Raw genomic sequence first — 24,485 nt, 5'->3', positions numbered from 1 at the left:
AAGGTAACGTATGTTCCTATAAATATGTTCAAAACACTAAGGGAAGACAAGACTAAAGAACTAAAGCAAAGTATAAGGACAATCTATCAATAAACAGACAAATTACATAGATACAGAAGCAAAAAGTACAATAACTGCATTCACTAGAAAAACAATTCAAATATTTTCACTGGAAAATTCACTAAAGAGGCTCAAAACATATTTGAGCAGGCAAAAAGAATCAGTAAACTTAAGGATAGATCAGTAGAGATCATCAAGTCAACAGAAAAGAAAAATGAACAAAAAGGAACAGAACCTCAGAGACCTGTGGGATATTATGAAGTATACCAACACATGCACATTGATCAAAGTCACAGAAGGAAAGCTGAGAAAAGGAAAGAAATAACATTTAAAGAAATGGCTGATAACTTTCCAAACTTAATAGTAATAAAAAAATTAATCTCCCATCCAAAAAGTTCAATGAACTCCAAATAAACTAAACTACAAGAGATACACAATGAGAGGCATTATAGTCAAACCATCAAAAGGAAAAACAAAGAGAATTTTAGAAGCAACAAGAAAGAAGTGACTCATCATGTACAGTAAGTATAATCATCAATAAGATTAATACTTGATTTCATCAGACACCATGGAGGCCAGAAGGCAATGGAATGACATGTTAAAAGTGTAGAAAGTAAAAGATGGTAGAACAAGAAGTTTATACCCAGCAAAAATACCCTTAAGTATTAAGGAGAAATTAAGATATTACCAGGTAAACAAAAACTGAATTTGTTACTAGCAAAAAGTAAATGTGTCACTAGCAGACTTGCACTGCAAGTAATACAAAAGACAGTGAAATTTCACAATGAAATGAAACAACACTAGACGATAACTCAAATCCACAAGAAGAAATCAAGAATACCAGTAAAGGTAACTAGCCAGATAAATATAAAAGGAGTGGCACCTGAGTGGCTCAGTCGGTTAAGCGGCTGACTCTTGATCTCAGCTCAGGTCTTGATCTCAGGGTCATGGGTTCAAGCTCTATGCTGGGCTCCACAATGGGCATGAGGCCTACTTTAAAAAATTTTTTTGAATTTCAAAAAATTTATAAATACATTTTTGATTTGTTAAATTTACTTTGTCCTATGGGATCTAAAAGACTCTCAATAAAGCAAAATATACATATATATTATATATATACATTATTTATATATTATATATATATAATATATATATATATATTATGCTCTGCGTAAGGTGGACTGAGGATATCACCTACCTAGGAAGTTTTCACTTGCTTATTTTCATTTGAATTCTAGGAAAACATTTATATGTACCACCTTTCCCCTTCCTCCTAAAAACTTCTGAATCAGTTTTTCTACTTAAAGTGTTTTAAGGGGCACCTGGGTGGCTCAGTCAGTTCAGTGTCTGACTTCAGCTCAGGTCATGATTTTGTGGCTCATGGGGTTCAAGGCCCACATGGGGCTCCGTGCTGACAGTGTGGAGCCTGCTTGGTATTCTCTCTCTCCTTGTGTCTCTCTGCCCCTCCCTCACTCACACTTTCTCTCTCAAAAATAAATAAACTTTAAAATAAATAAATAAATAAATAAATAAAGCAAGCGTATTAAGAATTTGGGTAAGGGATTTTGTTGTGTCTTACTGGTCTTAGTATGGCAAAAGTAATAAAATGTTTTGTTGTACTAGTATATTTGGGATGGGAAACTAAAAACGAAGTGCTGTTTGATGGCATACCAACATAGTGAGATTCTGCTGTAACCCAGCTTATCTTTTAGTTTCTCTCTGTGTAAACATGCACTTCATTTAAAGAATATAACAGAAAACATTTGATGTTCAAAAGTAAGCACTGCAGTTATTTAAACCTTGTCCCCAAAACAATACAGTTATAGACCAAACCTGGATATAAGGAAATAGCTTTGTAATTGAGGATCGTGTTATGATCACTGAAGTTAAGATTTCCCTACAAATTTGATTTTTAACACTTACTTCATCCATGTGACAGAATACCTTTAAGTAAAAAATTTTCACAATTAAACTTGAGTTACACTTGACCCTTGAACAACACAGGTTTGAACTGCATGGGTCACTTATACACAGATTTTTTTCAATAAATACAGCACAGTACTGTACATGTATTTTCTCTTCCTTAGGATTTTAACATTTTCTTTTCTCTAGCTTACTTTACTGGAAGACTATAGTATGTAATACATGGAACATACAAAGTGTCAACTGTTTATCGGTAAGGCTTTCAGTCAACAGTAGGCTATTCATAGTTACGTTTTGGGGGAGTCAAAAGTTATATGCCAATTTTTGACTGCACAGGGGTCAGCATCCCTAACCACTCCCCCCACCATGGTTCAAGGGTCATCTATGTATAAAAGTTAGTGGAAGACTTTAGAGAACAAACTGGTGGTTGCTGAAGAGAAGAGGGGTGGGGAGGTCTGGCAAAGTGGGTGAAGAGGAGTGGGAGGTACAGGCTTCTAGTTGTGCAATGAGTTAAGTCAAGGGGATGAAAGGTACAGCATAGGGAATATAGCCAATGGAATTCCAATAGCACTGTATGGTGACAGACTGTAGCTGCACTTGCGAGCTGAGCATAAGGTATAGAGTTGTCAAGTCACTACTGTTGTACACCTGAAACTAATATAACATTGTGTGTCAACTTTACTTCAATTTTTTAAAAATTAAAAAAAAAAGTCAACTTCAGTTCCACCAAAATGGAATAGCTTCATCTCTCCCAAGCTCTCACTCTGAGAACTAAAAAATCCTAGACATAACAAAACAAAACAAACAGGCATACGAAGTGTCTGCTAAGTGGGGAAAAAGGCGGCAGACTTCCTAGAGACACCAAGACTTTAGGAATGACAAAGCAGTGGGTTCCCTGGGTTTTCTTATTGCCTCCCACATTTCTGGGCCTAGGTGCTGCTTCAGAAGCCCCCATCCAATACCAAAGTCATAAAGAAAAAAAGTTATAAGCCTTTCCTCCTAGCCAAAAGACTAAAAAAAGGGTAGCTGACCAACAGAAACCTTTTCAGTAAAACCCATCATATTCCAGCCAAAGACCAAGAGAAGATCTGCACACACGAACACGTATGTGCGAACCCTCCAGTTTCAGCGGGGCGAAGCATGCAGCTCATTCTTCCATACCCCCTTCCTCTAGGCTACAGTGGGGAGGAGGCGGGGTCAATCCAAATAGTCCTGGCAGGACAAAACAGGCAGTTAGTTGATCTTCTGTCCCCCACACAGGGGTGCTCAAGTTCACCTGCCAGGATAGTATTGATGAAGCAGGGTAGGAAGCTGATCTTTCATTCAAGCCAAGTGGAGGGGGACGGGGAGGGTGTGGGGGGGAGGATGGGCTCCGATATCCCCGCTGGGTTAATGGCAAGGCTAAGAGAGGAGCCGATCTTCCACATCTAACACCCAAAGGCAAGCTGAGCCACCTCCACCAGCCAGCAGCAAAGAGACTTAACAAGCTGTTTGAGGCAGGATTAGCCAGTACTACACTTCACCACACACACGCACGCACGCACACACACACACTCCCGGTGTTAGCGGTAACCAGCAAGGAGCTGAACATGCAGCCTCAACTGGCATCAACGAGACTGAACAAGGTGGTGTGAGTTGGAGCCAGTCAGCATTCCACTTTCCCATCCCGGGGGTCAGCAGGGACAAGTGGAGAGCTGAACCTCCATACCTACCCAGCAATGAGACTGAATGAAGCCAAGCAAGAGAGAGTAGCTAACAATCCACTTTACCCATTCTCTGGTGCCAGTGGTGCCGAGGGAGGTGAGCGTCCACCACCTCCCTCCCACCTGGCAACAACTCAGGGAAGTGGTACAAAGGAGAAAGCTTCTGCTCCACTCTGCAGCATCAAAGTGGTGAGACTTAGCCCTCCACTTCTCTCTTGCTGGGGAAGCATGTCCCATCAGGAAGCTGATCTTACACCTCCCAGTCAGAGGCCACAAAGTGGTGTAAACTGATGCCCACCTTTTACCAGGAAGATGTCAGTGAGGATGGGAAATTGGACTTACATCCCATCAGTCTGCACCAAGACAGCATGACTCAGTGTTCTATTTTTGCCACAACGGTTGTCTGTAGGGCCCAGTAAGAAGCTGAACATACATACCCACCTCAGCCCTTGCACTACACCTCAACAAAGAGACTGCCCACTATCAAACAGGATCCAGAATTCTTAAGTGATATTCCAAATGTCCGGGGTACAACCATACCAAAAGCCAAAAAAGTATAATGTGAATGAGAACAATCAACAGACCCAACACTGAGATCTCAGACCCAGGTTTTGAATGAATTATCTCACATTTCAAGCAGTCAACATAAAATGCTTCAATGTGCAATTACAACTGCTCTTGAAACGAAAAAATGGAAAACCTCAGGAAAGGAAATTTAGTTTAAAAGAACCAAGTGGAAAGTATAAAACTAAAAACACAACAACCACAATAACTCTCTGGATGGGCTCAACAGTAGAATGGAAATAAGACAACAGAGTCAGTGAACAGATCAACAGAATTTAGCTAACCTAAACAAGAAAGAAAACAGACTGAAAAAGAACTAACAAAGCCTCAGGTACCTATGGGACAAAAACAAGACTTAAGATTCTTATCAAATTCCCAAGAAAGAGTGGGACTGAAAAAGTATTTGAAGATACAATGGCTGAAAACTTCCACAATTTTGTGAAACACATTAATCCACAGGTAGAAAAGACTACATGAACTAGAAATAAACTAAAACTAAAGACACCCACACCAAAATACATCATAATTAAACTTCTGTAACCAAAAGACAAATTCTTAAAAGCAGAGAAAAATGATACATTACTTACATGGGAACATTCAAATGATAGCGAATTTCTCATCTGAAACCAGAGAGTACATAAGAAAATAGCCCAACATTTTTCACATACTGAAAGAAATTAACTATACACTGTGGATTCTGTCCACAGCTAAAAAATCCTTCGGGGATGAAGGGAAATAATCTCAGAAAAGCTAAGAGAATTTGATCCTTGCGAACTTACCCTGAAAGAATGGCTTAAAATGTTCTCTAAACTGAAAGGAAATGAAAACAAAAGAAGGCTGGGACTTCAGAAAGAAAAAAAGAACACTGGAATAGGTAAAATTAGGGGTAAGTGTAATAGACTATTACACTACACTTGAGTTTCATAAATCATATTTGTTGTTTGAAGCAAAATTTATCACACCATCTAATGTGGTGTTCAACGTTTATAAGAAAATCCTATTTTAAAGAGGGCAAAAGGTCCTAAACAAAAGTTAAGCTTCCACACTACACTTTTCGAAGCAGTAAAAACATCTGTACCTGTACCAAAGATGATAATTTGCATGTGAATAGTGTAATATCTAGAGCAACCAAGAAACCTATACAAAGAAATATACCTGAAACATTACAAATCAAGATGGAACCCAAAAAATATATCCAGCTGACCCATAAGGAAGTAAGAAGAAACGAGAAAGAGTAAATAAAAAATAATAAAACAGCAGACTTCAGCCCTAATATATCCATAATTACCCTAAGTGTAGCCTAAACACACCAATTAAAGAAAAAAAAAAAAAAAACAGTGGAAGAATACATTTTTTTTAATTTTTTTTTTTTTAATGTTTATTTACTTTTGACAGAGATGGAGACAGAGACAGAATGCGAGTGGGTTAGGGGCAGGGAGAGAGGGAGACACAGAAGCAAAAGCAGGCTCCAGGCTCCGAGCTGTCAGCACAGAGCCTGACGTGGGGCTCGAACTCACAAGCTGTGAGATCATGACCTGAGCCGAAGTCGGATGCTCAACCAACTGAGCCACCCAGGCGCCCCGGAAGAATACATTTTTAAATGATGTAATGATATGCTGTCCGAAAAAAAAAAAAAAAATCACTTTTAATACAATGATAGTAGAAGTATGGAACAAGACATACCGTGTAAGTAGTCATTTAAAAAAAAAAAAAAAAAGCAAGGGTGGCTACATTGTAAGATAAAGTGGACCTCAGAGCAAATAAAATCATCAGCAATTTTAGTAAGACAAAGAGAGATATTACATAATGATAAAGGCATCAACCCACCAGATGACAATCTTAAATGTGTACACATCAAATGACAGAGCCTCCAAGTACAAAAAGTAAAAACTGATAAAGATAGAAGGAATATAGACAAAGCCACAATTATAGGTAGAGATCTGCCAACACCACACTCTAAGCAATTGATAGAACTGCTAGATACAAAAATAAGCAAGGATATAGAAGCAACGAACAATACAATCAACCAATAGTATCTAATTGTCATGCATACAACATTCATCCAACAACAGAATATACATTCTTTTCAAGCACCCATGAAACAGACACCAAGACAGACCATATCCTGGGACATAAAACAGATGTCAACAAATATAATACAATGGAAATTATACAGAGTAAATTCCCTAATCACAGTGGACTCAAGCTAAAAATTAATAACAGAATGAAAACGGGAAAATCTCCAAATACTTAAAAACTGAACAACACACTAGCAAATATTCCATGGATCAAAGAGGAAAGCTCAGAAAAAACTTAAAATACACAGAACTGAATAAAAATGAAAACATATAAGAGGGACGCCTGGGTGGCTCAGTCGGTTGAGCATCCAACTTCGGCTAGGTCATGATCTTGCAGTTTGTGAGTTTGAGCCCCGCATCAGGCTCTGCACTGACAGTGCGGATCTTGCTTGGGATTCTCGTTTTCCCTCTCTCTCTGCTCCTACCCGATGTGCTCTCTCTCAAAATAAATACATAAACTTTTTAAAAAAGAAAATACAACACACGAGAATGTGGGACGTAGCTAAAGGAGTGTGGAAAGGCGAATTTATAGCATTAAATTTTTGCATCAGAGAAAAAGAAATCTCAAATCAATAATCCAAAAAACATGAACAGACTTTTCACCAGAGAGGCTATACGGATGGAAAATAAGAACATAATGGATATTAAACATCATCAGCCATGAGGGAAATGCAAATTTAAACCACAATGAGCTATTTTTAAAAAATTTTTTGAATGTTTATTTATTTTTGAAGGAGAGAGAGACAGGGCGTGAGCAGGGCAGAGACAGAGAGAGAGGAAGACACAGAATCTGAAGCAGGCTCCAGGCTCCGAGCTGTCAGCACAGGGCCCGATGGGGGCTCGAACCCACGAACCACGAGATCATGACCTGAGCAGAAGTGGACACTTAACCGACTGAGCCACCCAGGCACCCCTAAACCACAATGAGCTATTACTACACACCTATCAGAATGCCAAAAATAAATAACAGTAATAACGCGAAATGCTGGCAAGGATGCAATGAAACTGGAACACTGCTGGGAACTGCTGATGGGAATATAGAATGGTAGAGCTGCTCTTGAAAACAGTTTGGCAGGGGCGCCTGGGTGGCGCAGTCGGTTAAGCGTCCGACTTCAGCCAGGTCACGATCTCACAGTCTGTGAGTTCGAGCCCCGCGTCAGGCTCTGGGCTGATGGCTCGGAGCCTGGAGCCTGTTTCCGATTCTGTGTCTCCCTCTCTCTCTGCTCCTCCCCGTTCATGCTCTGTCTCTCTCTGTCCCAAAAATAAATAAAAAAACGTTGAAAAAAAAAAAATTTTTAAAAAAGAAAACAGTTTGGCAATTTTTTATAAAACTAAACAAGCAACTATCAGCAATTGCACTCTCGGGCATTTATCCCAGAGAAAACTCATGTTCACAAAAACACCTGTACACAAATGTTCACAGCAGCTTTATTTGCAATAGCCAAAAATGAGAAATAATTCAGATGCCCTTCACAGGTAAATGGTTAAAGAAAATGTAGTAACATTAATACCAGGGAATACTACTCAGCAATAAAAAGAAACAAACTATTGATACATACACCTGAGATTAATCTCCAGGGAGTTCTGCTGAGTGAAAAAAGGCAATCCCAAGAGGACACATACTGTAAGATCCCATTTATATAACATTCTTCAAATGACAAAATTATAGAAATGGAGAACAGGTTACTAGTTGCCAGGGGTTTGGAATGGGGGTGGGGAGAGTGTGGCTATAAAACAGCAACGAGACAGATACTTGTGGTAACGGAACAGTTCTATATCTTGATTATATCAATGTCAATATCCTGGTTGTGATATCGTACTACACTTCTGCCAGATGCTACCACTGGGAGAAACTGGGTAAAGGGTATATACTAGATCTACTATTTCTTACAATTTCACAAGAATCTATCATTATCTCAAAATAAAGTCAAAATTTTTAAAAGCTAATAGAAAACAATTTCCATTTACAAAAATGTATTCATAATATCCAATCTGTCAAATGATGTCCACTTCTATGAGTAAAGACAACCAAGTCCAACAAGACAAAGCAAAAGCCAAAAAGCAAGATCCAGTCCATCAGATTAGGAAGGACTCCAGCTCTTTGTCAGATATTCAGGACCCAGTTACCTCTTTTCATAGAATCATGACTATTTAAGGGTTGGGTAATCTTCACAGATAACTTAACAGTAAAAGTTATCCTTTGATGTCTGAATGTTGCCTACAACAAGCTGGCTAACTAAGTGTCAATGATCAAACTTGAATAACTTCAATGACAGAAGACCTACTTCATTTTATCCATTTATTATCTTTGAAAGACTGTTAAGCAAAAAAAAAAAAAAAGAAAAGTTTCCTCTTAAGAAACTTCAAATCTAGGGGTGCATGGGTGGCTCAGTTGGTTAACCATCTGACTCTTGATTTCGGCTCAGGTCATGATCTCACAATTTGTGAGATCCGTGCTGCCGGGGCCTGGTTGGGATTCTCTCCCTCTCTCTCTGCCCCTCCCCAGCTCGCTCTCTCTCTCTCTCTCTCTCTCTCTCTCTCTCAAAATGAATAAAGAAAAGAAAAGAGAAGCGAAAAGAAGAAAAGAGAAGAAAAGAAAAGGATTCAAAATCTACCTTTTTAACTGATAGGCTACTAATGAAAATATAATCACACATACACAGCAAAATTGAACAATAAAGTTTACATTCAATAGATCGCAAAGTGCCAAGTGATTCTCACTACTCAGGAAATCGAGGGACCTTATTCATCTAACACCCAAATGTCCTGTGCAGTACATATTTATTCAGGGTGACATTTCTTACCAATTCACATGAGAATTCATTTAGCCCTGTTATATGAATTCCTAGCGAACAGACGCAGTGATTATACCCATCTTCTAGAATTAGAAACCTCAGATCTGACTTAAAAAATTATAGCCCCAACTATAAGAAATTTGGAGAAGTCAAACATGAACCATTAATAAATAAGACCAGCTTTCAAATCAATCTAAGACTAACTTAATGGTTAATCACACTAGATTAACCAAAACATACAACTCTCAGTTCCATTAATGTGCCTGCATTCTTTTGGTTTCTGATCTTGAAGGCCTGAGGCTGAAATCAAAGAAAATTACCATCTAGAACAAAGCTCCATTGTGCCCTGCTTCTGGGTCAAAATCTTAAAAGAACTGGGTCAAGCCTAAAAACTCAAATGAATTGTTACCTAGAATTCTGGTGCTAGTCACTGAAAATTTGCAATTCCCAGGCCTTCATCTTAATAGATGGCAAAACTGGGGACCATGAGAATTAAGCAACTTGACTAAAGTAGGCAGCAGACCCTACAACTCAGGTCTTCAGTTTTCTAATCCATTGTTCTTCCCAGTATATCACACAGCCTTCCCAATCTTTAAACCAACATTTTGAGCGCCCAGGCTGAAGAAGCAATACTAAACCCTATTTACTATGTTAACGGGGCATGTGCATACAGCTATTTTTCCAGTTAGAGCAATAAGCTGTCTAGGGATCGGTCCACATTCTCTTCCCCTAGTACCCTTACAATAACCAGCAGAGAAGAATTTGAGAGAATATGTGAAGTGGTCATAGAATACCGCAAAACTGTGTGGTAAAATCCATGCCATCTAAGCCTAACCAACCCAGTGGTTTTAAAGCTTTTCTTTCTCCCAACACACTCCCATCGTTAACACCTCTACCCAAAAATAAGTAAACTGCACTAACTGAAAATAATGGAGGCTACAGTTGGGCTTCAAAGGGATCCATACACTCCCTGAAATCATATACAAAATGTATGCAGCTACACTGACCCTAAAAGGGTTAATGACCCCCAAGAAATAAAGTACTACTGTTTTAGCTCTACCACCAGTCACTCTAGAGTGAAAATAAAAATATTCTGCTGTGAAATAAGTTAACACACTAAGCCCTGTACTGTCTTCAACTAATCAAGAATGCAAGTTTACCTATTTTTCCTTTTCTATAATAAAAATGAGAATAAACCAAGAAAGTGAATGACTCCCACGAACACAAGATTATTAAGTAGTATAAACTATGGCTACTTCCACAAACATTCAGGGAGTGAATTAAGTTAGTAACCACAGAACCTGATAATCACACCAAGAAAACAAAATATGAAGCCAAAATTTGCCAATTATTCCAATTGACAGGTCACAGCATATAAAATTAAACAACTACTATCTTTTTTTTTTAATATATGAAATTTATTGTCAAACTGGTTTCCATACAACACCCAGTGCTCATCCCAAAAGGTACCCTCCTCAATACCCATCGCCCACCCTCCCCTCCCTCCCACCCCCCATCAACCCTCAGTTTGTTCTCAGTTTTTAACAGTCTCTTATGCTTTGGCTCTCTCCCACTCTAACCTCCTTTTTTTTTTTTTTTTTTCCTTCCCCTCCCCCATGGGTTCCTGTTAAGTTTCTCAGGATCCACATAAGAGTGAAACCATATGGTATCTGTCTTTCTCTGTATGGCTTATTTCACTTAGCATCACACTCTCCAGTTCCATCCACGTTGCTACAAAAGGCCATATTTCATTCTTTCTCATTGCCACGTAGTATTCCATTGTGTATATAAACCACAATTTCTTTATCCATTCATCAGTTGATGGACATTTAGGCTCTTTCCATAACTGGCTATTGTTGAGAGTGCTGCTATAAACATTGGGGAACAAGTGCCCCTATGCATCAGTACTCCTGTAGCCCCTGGGTAAATTCCTAGCAGTGCTATTGCTGGGTCATAGGGTAGGTCTATTTTTAATTTTCTGAGGAACCTCCACACTGCTTTCCAGAGCGGCTGCACCAATTTGCATTCCCACCAACAGTGCAAGAGGGTTCCCGTCTCTCCACATCCTCTCCAGCATCTATAGTCTCCTGATTTGTTCATTTTGGCCACTCTGACTGGCGTGAGGTGATATCTGAGTGTGGTTTTGATTTGTATTTCCCTGATGAGGAGCGACGTTGAACATCTTTTCATGTGCCTGTTGGCCATCCGGATGTCTTCTTTAAAGAAGTCTCTATTCATAAACAACTGCTATCTTAAGAAAACCCACGTGAGGGGCACCTGGGTAGTTCAGTGGGTTGAGTGCTGGACTCTTGTTTTCAGCTCAGGTCATGATCCCAGGGTTGTGGGATCGAGCCCCATGTCGGGCTCCAAGCTAAACGTAGACCCCTGCTTAAGAGTCTCTCTCCTCTCTCCCTCTGCCCCTCTCCCCGACTCATACTCTCTCTAAAATTAAAAAAAAGAAAGAAAGGAAGAAAACACATGAACATACTAACAATTAAGACCTTCACATGCTGAAGAATTTCTATCCTCAGTATCAGGCATAAAAGGAGAACAGAACCTCAAAATCACTTAAAAGTAACCCAAATCAATCCCCTCACCGACATCTCCCTATTTGAATGAGAACTCCCAAACCCAAGACAATTCAATATAAGAACTATAAACATTTTCACACAGCAAACAGTAAAATTAAAGTATTTTCTAACAATTTATATACAGTATGATCTCATTTGTGTGGGGAAAAAAACACAACAGAATATGTGCTTGTTGTATATGTGTTGAAATATGAAGTTACCCAATAACTTCATATTATCAGTGGCTGCCTGATAATATGAACCAAATAACTGGGAGATGTGGGAGGGAGATTTTCTTTTCACTGTTAACACTCTTCATGTAACTTTTCAATTTTGTACTACACTTAAGTATACATATTCAAAAACACTATTGTGAAGTTATTTCAAAAGTCAAAGATAGGATCATGGCTGCAATTAGAATATTGGCAGTAAGGGGGCGCCTGGGCGGCTCAGTCCATTGAGTGCCATTAATTTGGCTCAGGTCATGATCCCAAGGTCGCTAAATCTAGGTGCAGGTGGGGCTCATGCTGAGCATGGAACCTGCTTGGGATTCTCTCTCTCCCTCTGTCCCTCTGCTGCTCGCCCAGCTTGCACATACTCTAGCTCTCTTAAAAAAAAAAAAGGAAAAAAAAAAAAAAAAAGAAGAAGAAGAATGGCAGGCAGTGAGAATGAAGAGAAACAGATTTGAAATTTAAGAAGTAGAAATGACAAGATAGGAGACTATTAGGATTTTATAGGCCAAGAAAAAGGAATCAAAGGTGCCTGGGTGGCTCAGTCGGTTAAGTGTCTGATTCCTGATCTTGGCTCAGGTCATGATCTCATGGTTCATGGGATCCAGCCACGAGTCCAACTCTGTACTGACAGTGCAGAGCATGCTTGGGATTCTCTCTCTGCCCTCCCCCTGCTCTATCAAATAAATAAACGTTTAAAAAAAAAAAAAAAAAGGAGTCAAGAAACACTCCAAGGTTTCTAGCAAGGATAATGGTTAAGTGTCATTTATCATGATAAAAAACATCAAAGACAATGATATATTCAGTTTGCATATATATACACACACATATATATACACATACACATATATATATACGTATACATATATATACACGCATATATATACATACATACATATATATATATGCGTGTATATATATGTATACATAAGGTAACGTCAAGATGCCCAAATAATCAAGTGGCAGTCAAGTTTACGTGCAAGTTGGAGGCAGAGTGAGTAAAGATCTAGGAACAGTTCTTACAAAGGAGACTGAGATGTGGTCAGAGACAGAAAGAAAGCCAAAGTAATGAAATGTTAGCATTCCTTTCCAGGGATCTCAAATCTGCCCCTATCTCCCCCCTCACTCCTAAAATACAGCCTTAGTTTAAACTTAAACTGTCTTTCCTAAGATGATACCATGTATCTTGCACTGAGCACCTTCCATGCTAGGCCCAATGCCAGGTACTTTATGTAACTTTTTTTCCTAACACAAAATGCAACAACCTGCCAGAAATCTATTACCACTTCCATTTAACAGATGAGAAAGCTGAGCCTCTGAAAGATGAAATAATTTGTCCAAGCATCCCACATCTAGGTAAGTGGCAGAACCAGAATTCTATTCTAAAACCCATGTATTGCTATCTAACCATCAATACTTAACAACTAGGTTCCTTTCCCTTCCACTTTATCCTTCTGACTGTAGCCAATAATATTCCCATAAAACCTACTTCTAGTCATGCCAATTTGCCCTGATTAGAGAGGTGAATTCAATGACCTCCCAAAACATCCTAGGGCTTATAGTGACGTGGGCCTTGACATGTTCAGTTACTTCCTCCTAATCCCACTTAGACACCCTCTACCCACACTAGACTATGCACAATTCCTCAAACACCATTTAACTTCATACTTCCAACTCTCTGCCCTTTCCTTCCTCTTGCTAAACTTCTACTCATGTTTGATAACCAAGACCAAATTCCATCTTTATGCAGTTTCCCTCACCTACTTACTTCTCTAGTCAAAATCAACTGTTCCAAAATGCTGGGAATTGTGTGGATAGTTTATCCATAATCCAAAAATTTTAATGTTTTATTGGCTCCATCGTTTCACAGCTCATAGCACTTGGCATACACCTTGATTAGTATACTTACTACAACATATGATCACTCAGTCTGTCCATCTTTCTCCAAAGACTGCAGGGGCAGAGGCCAGGTCTTACTTGTTGCCCCAGGACTTGGCACAGTCCCTCACCACAGCAGGTCAGCAAACGTTTCATAATCAATCAAGCAAAACCAAAAGCTTTTCTAGTTCTCAGTCTGATACTTGAAATTCAAAACCCTAATTTAACTACTATATCTTAAAAACTTACTATCTTAAAAAAAGTTTCCCCTAAATGCATAAATGATCCAGACTCAACTAAGATTCATAAAGTTCTTAGACAAAATTATCTCTTTTGGCTTGTATTGTGTAATATTCTATAACAAAATGCTACCACGATATTAAAATACGTCACATATAGGGGCGCCTGGGTGGCGCAGTCGGTTAAGCGTCCGACTTCAGCCAGGTCACGATCTCGCGGTCCGTGAGTTCGAGCCCCGCGTCGGGCTCTGGGCTGATGGCTCGGAGCCTGGAGCCTGTTTCCGATTCTGTGTCTCCCTCTCTCTCTGCCCCTCCCCCGTTCATGCTCTGTCTCTCTCTGTCCCAAAAATAAATAAAAAACGTTGAAAAAAAATTTTTTTAATAAAAATAAAATAAAATATGTCACATATATTCAGCTAAATATCTTTCTACCAGCTTCCCAAGGAACTAATTCTTTTGCATGTTAAAAAATCAAGGCTCTCAAAATATTTGCTATTAAGAAGTTATTTTTATGTGTAATAAGGGCATTGTGATTATGTTTCAGAGACAAACTCATCTATCTATGGGTTAAATGATGTGATTGATGCCTGAGATTTCCTTCAAAATAATGGGGGTGAGGGGTAAGATAGAGATGAAACAAGACTGGTCATGAGTTGAAAATAACTGAACTGGGGGCACCTGGGTGGCTCAGTCAGTTGAGTGTCTGACTCTTGATTTTGGCTCAGGTCATGATCTCGCAGTTCGTGAGTTCAAGCCCCATGTCAAGCTGTGCCCTGACAGTGCAGAGCTCGCTTGGGATTCTCTCTCTCTTTTTCTGCCCCTCTCGCACATACTCTCTCTCAAAATAAATAACCATTAAAAAAAAGAAGAAGAAAATAGCTCAACTGGGTAGTGCTTGGTGATGGTTAGTTGGCTACTTTTCTCTGCTTTTGAAAATACTGGAGGGGTACCTAAGTGGTTCAGTCGGTTAAGCATCCCACTTCAGCTCAAGATCTCACAGTTCGTGAGTTCAAGCCCCACATCGGGCTCTGTGATGACAGCTCAGAACCTGGAGCCTGCTTCAGATTCTGTGTCTCCCTCTCTCTGCTCCTCCCTCCGCTCACACTCTGTTTCTGTCTCAAAAATAAACATAAGGAAATATATATATAGGAAATTTTCCCTAACAAACTTTTTTTAAAAAAGAGAAGGATGTAATGAACATAATATAATAGATCCACAGTTTGAAAACAATCCTTTATCTAAAAGGGTTTCTTCCACTGTTCTAAATTAAAATAAATTAGATGACCTTACATAAATTTCTTAACTATAACAAAGTCCAATCTTCTTCCTGAGAATAAACTTAGCAGCAGCATCTTTTATTTATTCTAACACAGACAAAATACTACCACAGACCAAACTACCAAAAAAAAAAAAAAAACGTTAAGAGAACAACAGTTTTAGCAATGTAGAAAAGTAGAAAAAAGACTGAAAGAAGAAATGGATAAGAGAAAACAAAAGTTTGTAGGAGAAAGTGGCAAACAAATAGCCCATAATCTGGCTGAGAACCCTAAAACTATCTAAAGAAGGCATTACTCTCATGCTTTCAGGTTATAGTCCTTTTAATTTCGTCCTAAATGTCAATCTGGGCCAAAAGGGGCCCCAAAGTGAAATCATCAAAGAAACAAATGCTAAAGATCAAAATGAAGATTGCATGGTGACTTACCCCAAAGCCACCTAAAAGGCAAAGAAATAGGACCTAACAGGGCACATCTCTACTTCATTCATCCCTATCCCCACTTAAGGACCATCAAGCTCAGAAGTATCCTGACTTGACAAGGCCCTTACAGGTATCTCTACACACACGGCAGAATAAAACCCATTTTTAATCAACGAAAATATAACTCTAGTGTACTTCACCATCAGGATGCTTATTGTATTATTTGTGAAGTAATACATTTCTAAAGAAAAAAAAAACAGCAGTACAGAAATCTATAAAGTGTAAAGTTTAAAATCTCCCCTCCTCCTCACCCTAGAGTCATTTGTACTCCAAGATGACCTTTCTTTAATTACTTACTATCCTTCCAAAACCTGGTCAGAGAACTTCTTAAATTGAGCCATGAAAACTCATTCAAGGATCCCAAGAACCCATACAAAGGTAAATATTACTATAAAATGAGATCAGAGAGGGCACAGAACACACAGCAGATTATCCTTTCAACATCTGCTACAAGCCAGAATGTGATTTTAAATGTTTTCCTAAACAAAATTACAAGATTCCTTGCTGATATCCAAGTCAAGAAACACCATGTCCGAAAAACACAATCAAGAAACAATCCTCATCCTGTTAATAAAAGCCATTCTACTGAGGCCCAATCTAGGTAGAACTTTGAAACTCAATTTACAACTGCCCCAACAGTAAGCTAAGTGAAAAGGGGAGAGCCAAGAAAGCACTGTTTTGCAGAAGTCATCAATGCCTGCCTACCTCCAGCACTATCCATCCAGAGAAAGAAGGCCCAGGTCATAAAAGTGCCCAGGCATGAAGAACTAGCAGATGGGGTCTTTTTTTCCTTTTCTGGGGTCTGGTGTTCAAAGTGTATAATTTGTTGAAACGTACCTGAATACATGGAATAGACTATCTGTAAATTAGGCCAGACATCCTTTTTGCAGTGTCTCACAAATGTAAACATTTAACTCACAAGTGTAAAAATTTAATTAAATAATTTAGTTTTAAATGTCTGACAAAATGTTACATAACAGAAAGTCTCATTAAATGTTTTGTTTTGTTTTTTAATGAAACACATCAGGAGATGATGGGTCTCAAATGCTTAGTTAACTTTAACCTAGGAACTATCAGTTAACCCTACTAATCTAAAATCCAAAAGCTGTTAACTTTTTAAATGCCCAAATCAAGAATACATAGTTCAAGAACAGTTCAATCTAAAAATGAGAGACATGAGGGGGACATGAGCCAGGACAGCACTCTGCAAAGGCAATGGTTCTCCTGCCTTTACTTCAGTAAGCCCTGGAATGCGTTAGGGAGCATAAAGGGTGTTAGACGTTAAGTTTTCACGTGAAATGAATGATGGTCGAGTTAACGTAGCTTGGCTAGAAATACTATAAAGGCACCTCCACCTTTGCACAAACAGGAGGGTCTAAGAATCCACAAACCCAGGATCCCAATACTCTACACACTGTACATGTAGTCTATAAGTCCCATTCAACCCCGTGTTCCACCGCTGACCAGGTAATTCTGGAATAATGCCCGCTGCTGCTGATAGATTGCTACATGTGCCTCCAATGCACCTTTCCAGCAAGGTCCTTGTTACACTACCTACAAAGACAAAGGGCTGGGACTTCACAAGCTTCCCAAACAGGTTCCTGTGACTGCTTTTGTGCCTGCTTGCTAATCGATGCTTCTATGGGTGGCAAAAAAAAAAAAAAATTCCATTCTACTTGTTAAATGGACACTCAACATAACCTTTCAGGGCGCTTCACACTATTCTTCTGCCACTGATGTTCCTATGTTAGTCATCCTTATACTTATCTCGTTCCTCTTAGCCTGAGTTTTCAATGCAGGCAAGGAATATCTGTCATCTTCATGTTCTCTGCACAGAAGACTTGCACTTAATGTAGAGTCCATGTTTGTTGCTCTAATGTACTGTTGACAGTATGCAAAACTGATACAATTGTATGTAAAGCTTCAGTAGGAGTACATAAAACTATCAATTTCGCATTCATGAAACTCCATTAACTAGTCTACAAATAAATACATGGGGGGCCCTAAATAACCTAACCACCATTCCAATTCTTAGACAATCGGGTGGTGTTTCTTAACATAAACTAGCTCTCTGGATACCACATTTCAAAAATACTGTTAATGATGTACAGTGTTATCAGTCATTAACATCAGTTTCAAAGAGCTCAAAGCATCACAATGAGTTTCAAAGTAAAAAAAAAAAAAAAAAAAAAAACTTAACAAATCTGCAAAAAAAAAAAAAATACTGGTACTAAAGAAATAAAAACTAAATGTTACATAATCAAGTCATAATAAGACATTTTACTCTGTAGCTAGCCAAGCAGTGAACCTTCACTTTGGTTTAATACCCATGCCTCATTACTCCACTTTACCACCTAAATCACAAAAACCCAACTCTCAGGCAGTTTTTCTTAACAACCTAAAATATCTAGAGGTGGCAGTCAAATGTTCCCTAGTCATTTCAATTTATAATTGATTCTACAGAAAGAGCTATCCAGTGAGAAAGAAGGCCAGAACTTAAAAAGTACCTGTTTATATATTCCTGCGGTTCTAATTTGTGCCCAGGTATGCAAACATTTCTGTAATCTCTTACTATTATAGCTGTATTACTAGGGATGTAGCAAAATTTTAGGAAATGTGTAATAGCATGAGACTTTATCCAGGCAAACAGTGACTATAATTATTTACAAGACAACTTTCCAAACTAGAAAACACTTTTTAAAAACACATCAAGTTAAAGACCTAATTTTCAAACACAAGGCATGACATTATTCTGTGGCTACTTTTGTAACACAAACACTAAACCTTCTTTAGCACTAGAAATGAATATATACGTTTAAGTGTCAGCAAACAAAACACAATATAGAATAATTCTAAACATCATCAATCTCTAAATATTATAGTATAAATAAACCATCTCTAGAACTGACCTAGTAAGTTTCCCCTACCATCTACATGCAAGCAGACCAAATTTAGGAAAATATATGCTTTAATGGATTTTAAACTACTTCTATTTCCCAAAAAATGAAAAATGCTAACTATGTTAATACTAATGATCTCCTTGGAAAAATAGAACATACATTTCTTTTTCAACTTTTTTAATGTTTATTTTTGAGAGAGAGAGAGAGAGAGAGTGTGTGTGTGTGAGAGTGGGAGAGGGGCAGAGAGACAGGGGGGGACAGAGGATCCCAAGCAACTCTGCGCTGACAGCAGACAGCCCCATGCAGGTCTCCAACACGCCAACAGTGAGATCATGACTGGAGGCAAAGTCAGATGCTTAAGGGACTGAGCCACCCAAGTGCCCTGAGCATATCCTAAAGGGTAAACAACCCATAACTCCTCGGTATTTCACATAATCTTTCTACTGATTAACAGAATTATAAAAAAAGATGTATCAATAAAGTATACTCAGGACAAACTTACAAATGATGTAAAGATACTTCAAAATGAACGACTATGTACTTAAGCAGTTGTTCCCTGACGCAGATAAGATTCCCCAGCCCTTTAGCAATATATTACTATAAATATGCCTTATAGTGCGATATTTATTCTTTCTGTATTTATGCTATATTATTACTATACATGATACTTTAACACAAATCCTTATCCAACTAAGAACAAGATGAACCCAAAAGATTTTCAAAAACGTACTAACAACAAAATCACCACAGTTAATTTCTGTTAAAATGTTTCATTTCTGGGGCGCCTGGGTGGCTCAGTCAGTTGAGCGGCCGACTTCGGCTCAGGTCATGATCTCGCGGTCCGTGAGTTCGAGCCCCGCGTCGGGCTCTGTGCTGACGGCTCAGAGCCTGGAGCCTGTTTCGGATTCTGTGTCTCCCTCTCTCTGACCCTCCCCGTTCATGCTCTGTCTCTCTCTGTCTCAAAAATAAATAAACGTTAAAAAAAAAAAAAAAGTTTCATTTCTAATTACTTTTCAGTAACTCCACTGTAATTAAAATGTAAGAATCTTGAATTATTATGTTACCAAAAGATTAGTGGTCAGCATTAAAGAGCAAAGTGGTCAAGCTCATGCTGTATTTCAAGAACTCTGATTAAGCAACCACTTGCTATTAACAACCTTTTAAAGATATTTTAAAGATATTACTACAAAAATAATATACCATATTACTAACTTATTTTTTAATCCAAAATCCCAAGTATTGTATATCAAATGGCAATCATACAAACAAAAATCCTTTTAAGGACACTAATACGAATGAGTCTTACAAAAACATTCAGAGACTAAGAAATCAGCAGTTTGGACAAAGTATCCTCACACCTGGAAAAGGAACATACAAGTTTAGTGGCAAGTAAGAGACACTTTTATTAAATGTTTAAAACTTACCAAAGCTTTTATGTCAAGAGTTACCTTTTTTTAAACCTACAAATTGGAATTTAAAAACTTGAAGCCCGATCCGATAATACATATAGGAATAAAAATTTTTGAAAACACGTAGTAATAGCTAAGTTTGTCAGAAAGAAAAAAAAAGTTATACAAGCTGCAGACTAAATTTATGGGGGGGGGGGGCGGGAGGTGAGGAGGTGTGGCAGGACAAAAATAGCAGCTAAAAAGAGAACCCTGAGAGTTATTCAATTCCGTTACCTGCCTTCAGGTAAGTAGCCTGAACCAACCCCAACAAAGAAAAGCCAACTCTTTTTAAGACTTTTAGATAACATGAATTCTGAAACATAGCTCAACATTACACACACACACACACACACACACACAGGACTGTTGTTCCCCAGGACTATTCAAAAGATGGGTGAAACTGAATTAATTCAATACTTCCGACAGCAGGACCCCAGCTCATTCATTCTTTTCAGAATTCAATTCAAACACGAGGTGAGAGGTTATATAATGTCAAGCTTTACATTATACATTTCGCTGGGATGTGCAGGCTCACAAGAACTGCATGAGGTTGCAAGCATACACTCTAGAATGTTTTATTGTAACGTTAAGACTAACAAGTCTTGCCCTAAATAGGTAGGACCTCACAAGCACGGAGTTACAAAGTAATAAAGAATTTTTTTTCAACTCAATGAAATACTTAGTAATTCAGCAGATTATTTTTTTACAAAGCCTTAATTCTTCCCCAAAACATAGTGAAACTTCACAAGTTTCTCATGTATAGCATGTTACTGTATTCAAACATCAAGAAAGTAATGCACACTTTCACAAAAAAATGCTTGAAAACGCTGAGTTCTTTAACATTTAAACACAATAGTGCATAATTACTGTAGAGTCCAATACTACAGTCTGAAATCCAATCCACTGTGAATCTACTAAGCACCATCGTTCTGAGACACAAAATCATCAACTAGCATTTTACACATCATCCACATAAAACATCAGATTCCGTTTATATCTTCATTACCGTAAACCAAAAGCATAGATTTGGCCAAACTTTTCCAAATTTGCAAACAATTTTACCAACCTCCAATTAGACTGGCAATAATCACTCCAAGATAAAATAATGCTCCATTTATTTAAATATCTTATTTAATCTTGTGCAAGGACAACTCTGACAGTAGTCAATTATTTTCAACAAAATATTTTAAATACTCAAAAAATTTTCAAGGCTTTAATTATTGACACTTAAATCATTTCTGAGCTAGTCGCTATTCATTTTTCCAGGGATAATCTTAATGAAACCAATTAATACCTACACAGCCAAAGTTTAATTCAAGTTTTCTCTATCAGGCAAAGGCACCAGGCTTCCTGAAAAGGATTATTACTGTTTAGCTTTCTGGTCATTATCTGGGGTTGAAATCCCTTACACTTAGTTACTTTGAAACAAAAGCAGAAGTCAATTGCGATAAAGAATTAGTGACTCCTAAACCAAACTACAGACAAAAAAATGGAGAACAACTAGCTAAATTTTTTTAAAAATCAACCTAAGAATAAAACGCTAGGCTTTGTCAAACTTCCTTCTCAAATGTAACAATAAGGCTAGGTGTCAAACTGAAAGCTACGGATTTCGGCTTGAAAAGAAAATGTCTAACGGATGCAACACCTATCGCACACACTCCCAAGTTTCACGGTGCCCATTAAGGAAGCACACAAATATCACTTCGATCATATTTTGCTCCGGAGGGACCAACTGATGCGGACAGATCGAGACTCCACAGCCTTTGTTCAGCAGCTTACGGTTGGGCAACTAAATGTGCTACAGGTTGATAAGCATTTACCAGGCTTACGAATGCTGCTTCCAAGCCTGAGAAAGGTACAAGAATTCTGCATGCAAATCATCTCGGACAATTTTTATTGAACACCATCGAGCTGCACACTCCGAAGGAGAGGCCTATTCATCGCTACTATTTATTTCCATGTTTACCTCTCCTCCCTCCCCCCCAACTCCCCCCCCCCCCTTCACTTTCTCCTCCCATCCTGTCCCGCCATCTTGGGCCGATAGGAGCAGCCATTACTTAACTAAATGACAGTGCTAACAACTTTCCACACAAATAAACAGAGGCTGCACCCCGAATCCCCCCTGGCCTCCCCGGTCAGGCACACAGGAAACGGGACTCCAAGAAGAAAACACATTCGCAAATAACTGCGGGGTGTGGGGGCAGAACGCCCCAAAAAAGTAAACAAGTCACCTAACTTCAGGTAGAACAGAGACCCATCGGGATGCATGTCAACAGCCCAATGCAAACTCTTCGCCGCCCTAAACTACGTGCAACTTCCCCCTTCTGGGAGCAGGGACGCAGGAGAGCCCAAAACGTTTGGTGCACAGTAGACGTTACGAACAGCCTGCCTGGAGGAAAAGAATGAAACCCACGGGAGGCAAGGAAGTCGGAAATGGGGGGGGGGGGGGGCCATCTGCACACATTTACGCTGCCCTGACGCTACACCGGCACCCCGGGGGCTCATCGGGCTACCTCCAAAGAGCCGCAAAATGAGAGGCGCTTTCGTGCACCCAGTGGAGCTCGGCCCCAAAGCGCTGCTGCCCCGGTTCCTCCGGCTACGAGAGGAGAGGGCGATTTCGCAAGGGTGCGAGCGAGGTATCCGGGGGTTGGGGGGGGGTGGGGGGGTGGGGGGTGGGAGGGAGGGAGAGAGAGCAAAGGCAGGAAATAGTTTTCCGGAAGCCCCTCGGCCATCGTTCGCGGCCACAATGAACGCCTGCCGGGCGGCGGGGCCCGGGGCGAGCGGGGCGCCGGCCGGGGAAGACGGTGTCCGCGCTCCGGCCCGCGGCTGCCTTACCTTGCCCAGTAGGGCCTTCGTCCTGGCGCCATCTTCATGAAACCTCACGAACCCGAAAAGGCGGCTGCGGGGAGAGACACACGCGGCGCGTTAGGGCTCCGGGAACGCCACCGACCCACCCCTGCCCGCGCCCGAGGCCCCGGCGGCGGCTCCGGCGCGGAGAGCGCCGAGCCGAGGTGCCCGCCCCGCCGCCGCCAGAGGCGAGCGGCGCTCGGGCCTCCCCGGAGAGCGGCGCCAGCCCGTCCGGAGCCGACCGGGCGGGTGACGGCGGCCCGTACCTGTCCAGTCCGCCGAGCGCCTCCCTCTCCTCGGCTGTCAGGCTGGGGGACGCCTCCTCGCTCTCGCCGCTCGCTTTTCCCGCCGCCATTTTCTTTTCCTCATCACCGAAAGCGGCGGCGGCAGCGGCGGCGGTAGCGAGCGACACTCCGCAGGATTTCATGGAAACGCAGCGAATTCACAACTCCAACGCCGACACCCCCCCCCCGGGCCGGGGCCCGCAACGACGCCCCCAATCTCCGCGCGGGACCGGCACACCAACTTTATCGCCGCCTCCTCCTCCGCCGCGGGCGGCAGCGACGAAAAATCCCAACGCGGCGGCGGCGAAGGCGGCGGCGGCAGGGGCTGCGGAGCCCCCGGGTCGGCAGCGGCGGCGGCTCGGCTGTAGGGTCACATCGCGGGGGCGGGCGGGGGGCAGCCACAGGCGGGGACGGCGGGAACGGCCGGAGCGCGCGGGGCTGGGGGACAGGGGGGGGATTCGTTGGAGACACAAACTTCCCCGGCACCAGCACAAAGTTGTTGTAATTGTGTCACACAGCGAACCCCACGCCGCCGCCGTGACCCCCCCTCCGCGCCCGGCCGGCGCCACCAATCGGCGCCACCCGCTCGCCTCACGTGACCTTTGTTGACTCACGTCAGCCGTGGCTCCACTCAACTTGCTAGCTGCCGAGCCCCGCCCACCGAGGCCGCCACCGTCGGGGAGCGGGACGCAGGCCAATTCTGGCCGGTGGTTGGCTGCTGCGCCCGTCTGTCGGGGGGGAAGGGTTGTCACCGAGAGGCAGCAAGCGGTTAGGTTGTGCTCGTTAAATACACTGGGGCAGAGAATGGAGGGTCCGGGCCGTGTCACCTCGGGAGCCGCGGCGGGCTCAGGAGGGGGAGGGGAGCGGTAAGGAAGGGCGAGGTCCGGCACCGCCCGCGGCGGGCGTGAGCAGTGAGTGAGGACGCCATGGTCGGCCTCTGCCTGCCGGAGAGCTGGGTGGTGGGCCCAGACCCACGGCCCGGGCAGTCCCGCGCTCCGGGGGGTTCCGGGGCCTCGCCGGGCCTGGTACGGGTCGCGGCGCACGGCCCCTGACCTCCGCCCTCCGAAGAAGGCGCACACTTTTGGCACCGCTGGAAATAATGGCCTCCGCGAGGAGCGCGCTCCGGGAGCGGCTGCTGGCCCAAGCCGGGCGGCACGGGCGCCGCCCTAGACCGGGCCTGCGCTCCGGGCCCCCGTTCCCTTGCTCGCGC

The 24,485-nt window shown here is 41.3% G+C and overlaps 1 protein-coding gene across 8 annotated transcripts in view; it reads right to left on the bottom strand.

Annotated features, from left to right (window-relative positions):
* The window catches only part of KDM6A (lysine demethylase 6A), a 208,043-nt gene extending 184,264 nt beyond the window's left edge, over positions 1-23,779 (bottom strand). For 4 of the 8 annotated variants that reach the window (XM_058712765.1, XM_058712767.1, XM_058712766.1 and 1 more), the window contains exons 1-2: positions 23,258-23,776; positions 22,980-23,043 (exon numbers count right to left, since the gene is read on the bottom strand). In XM_058712765.1, the coding sequence (XP_058568748.1) occupies positions 22,980-23,043; positions 23,258-23,418 (225 nt within the window). In that variant the 5' untranslated portion in view covers positions 23,419-23,776. Of the gene's footprint in view, positions 1-22,979; positions 23,044-23,257 lie in introns of all 8 variants that reach the window. The other 4 variants (XM_058712771.1, XM_058712764.1, XM_058712770.1 and 1 more) reach the window with 4 other exon arrangements.
* Between the last annotated feature and the right edge of the window lie 706 nt (positions 23,780-24,485).

Source organism: Neofelis nebulosa, chromosome X (genome assembly GCF_028018385.1).
Source record: "Neofelis nebulosa isolate mNeoNeb1 chromosome X, mNeoNeb1.pri, whole genome shotgun sequence".
In the NCBI taxonomy this organism is placed as follows: Eukaryota; Metazoa; Chordata; class Mammalia; order Carnivora; family Felidae; genus Neofelis; species Neofelis nebulosa.
Note: the sequence above shows the minus strand (reverse complement) of the source record. Positions and strands in the feature narration are given on the sequence as shown.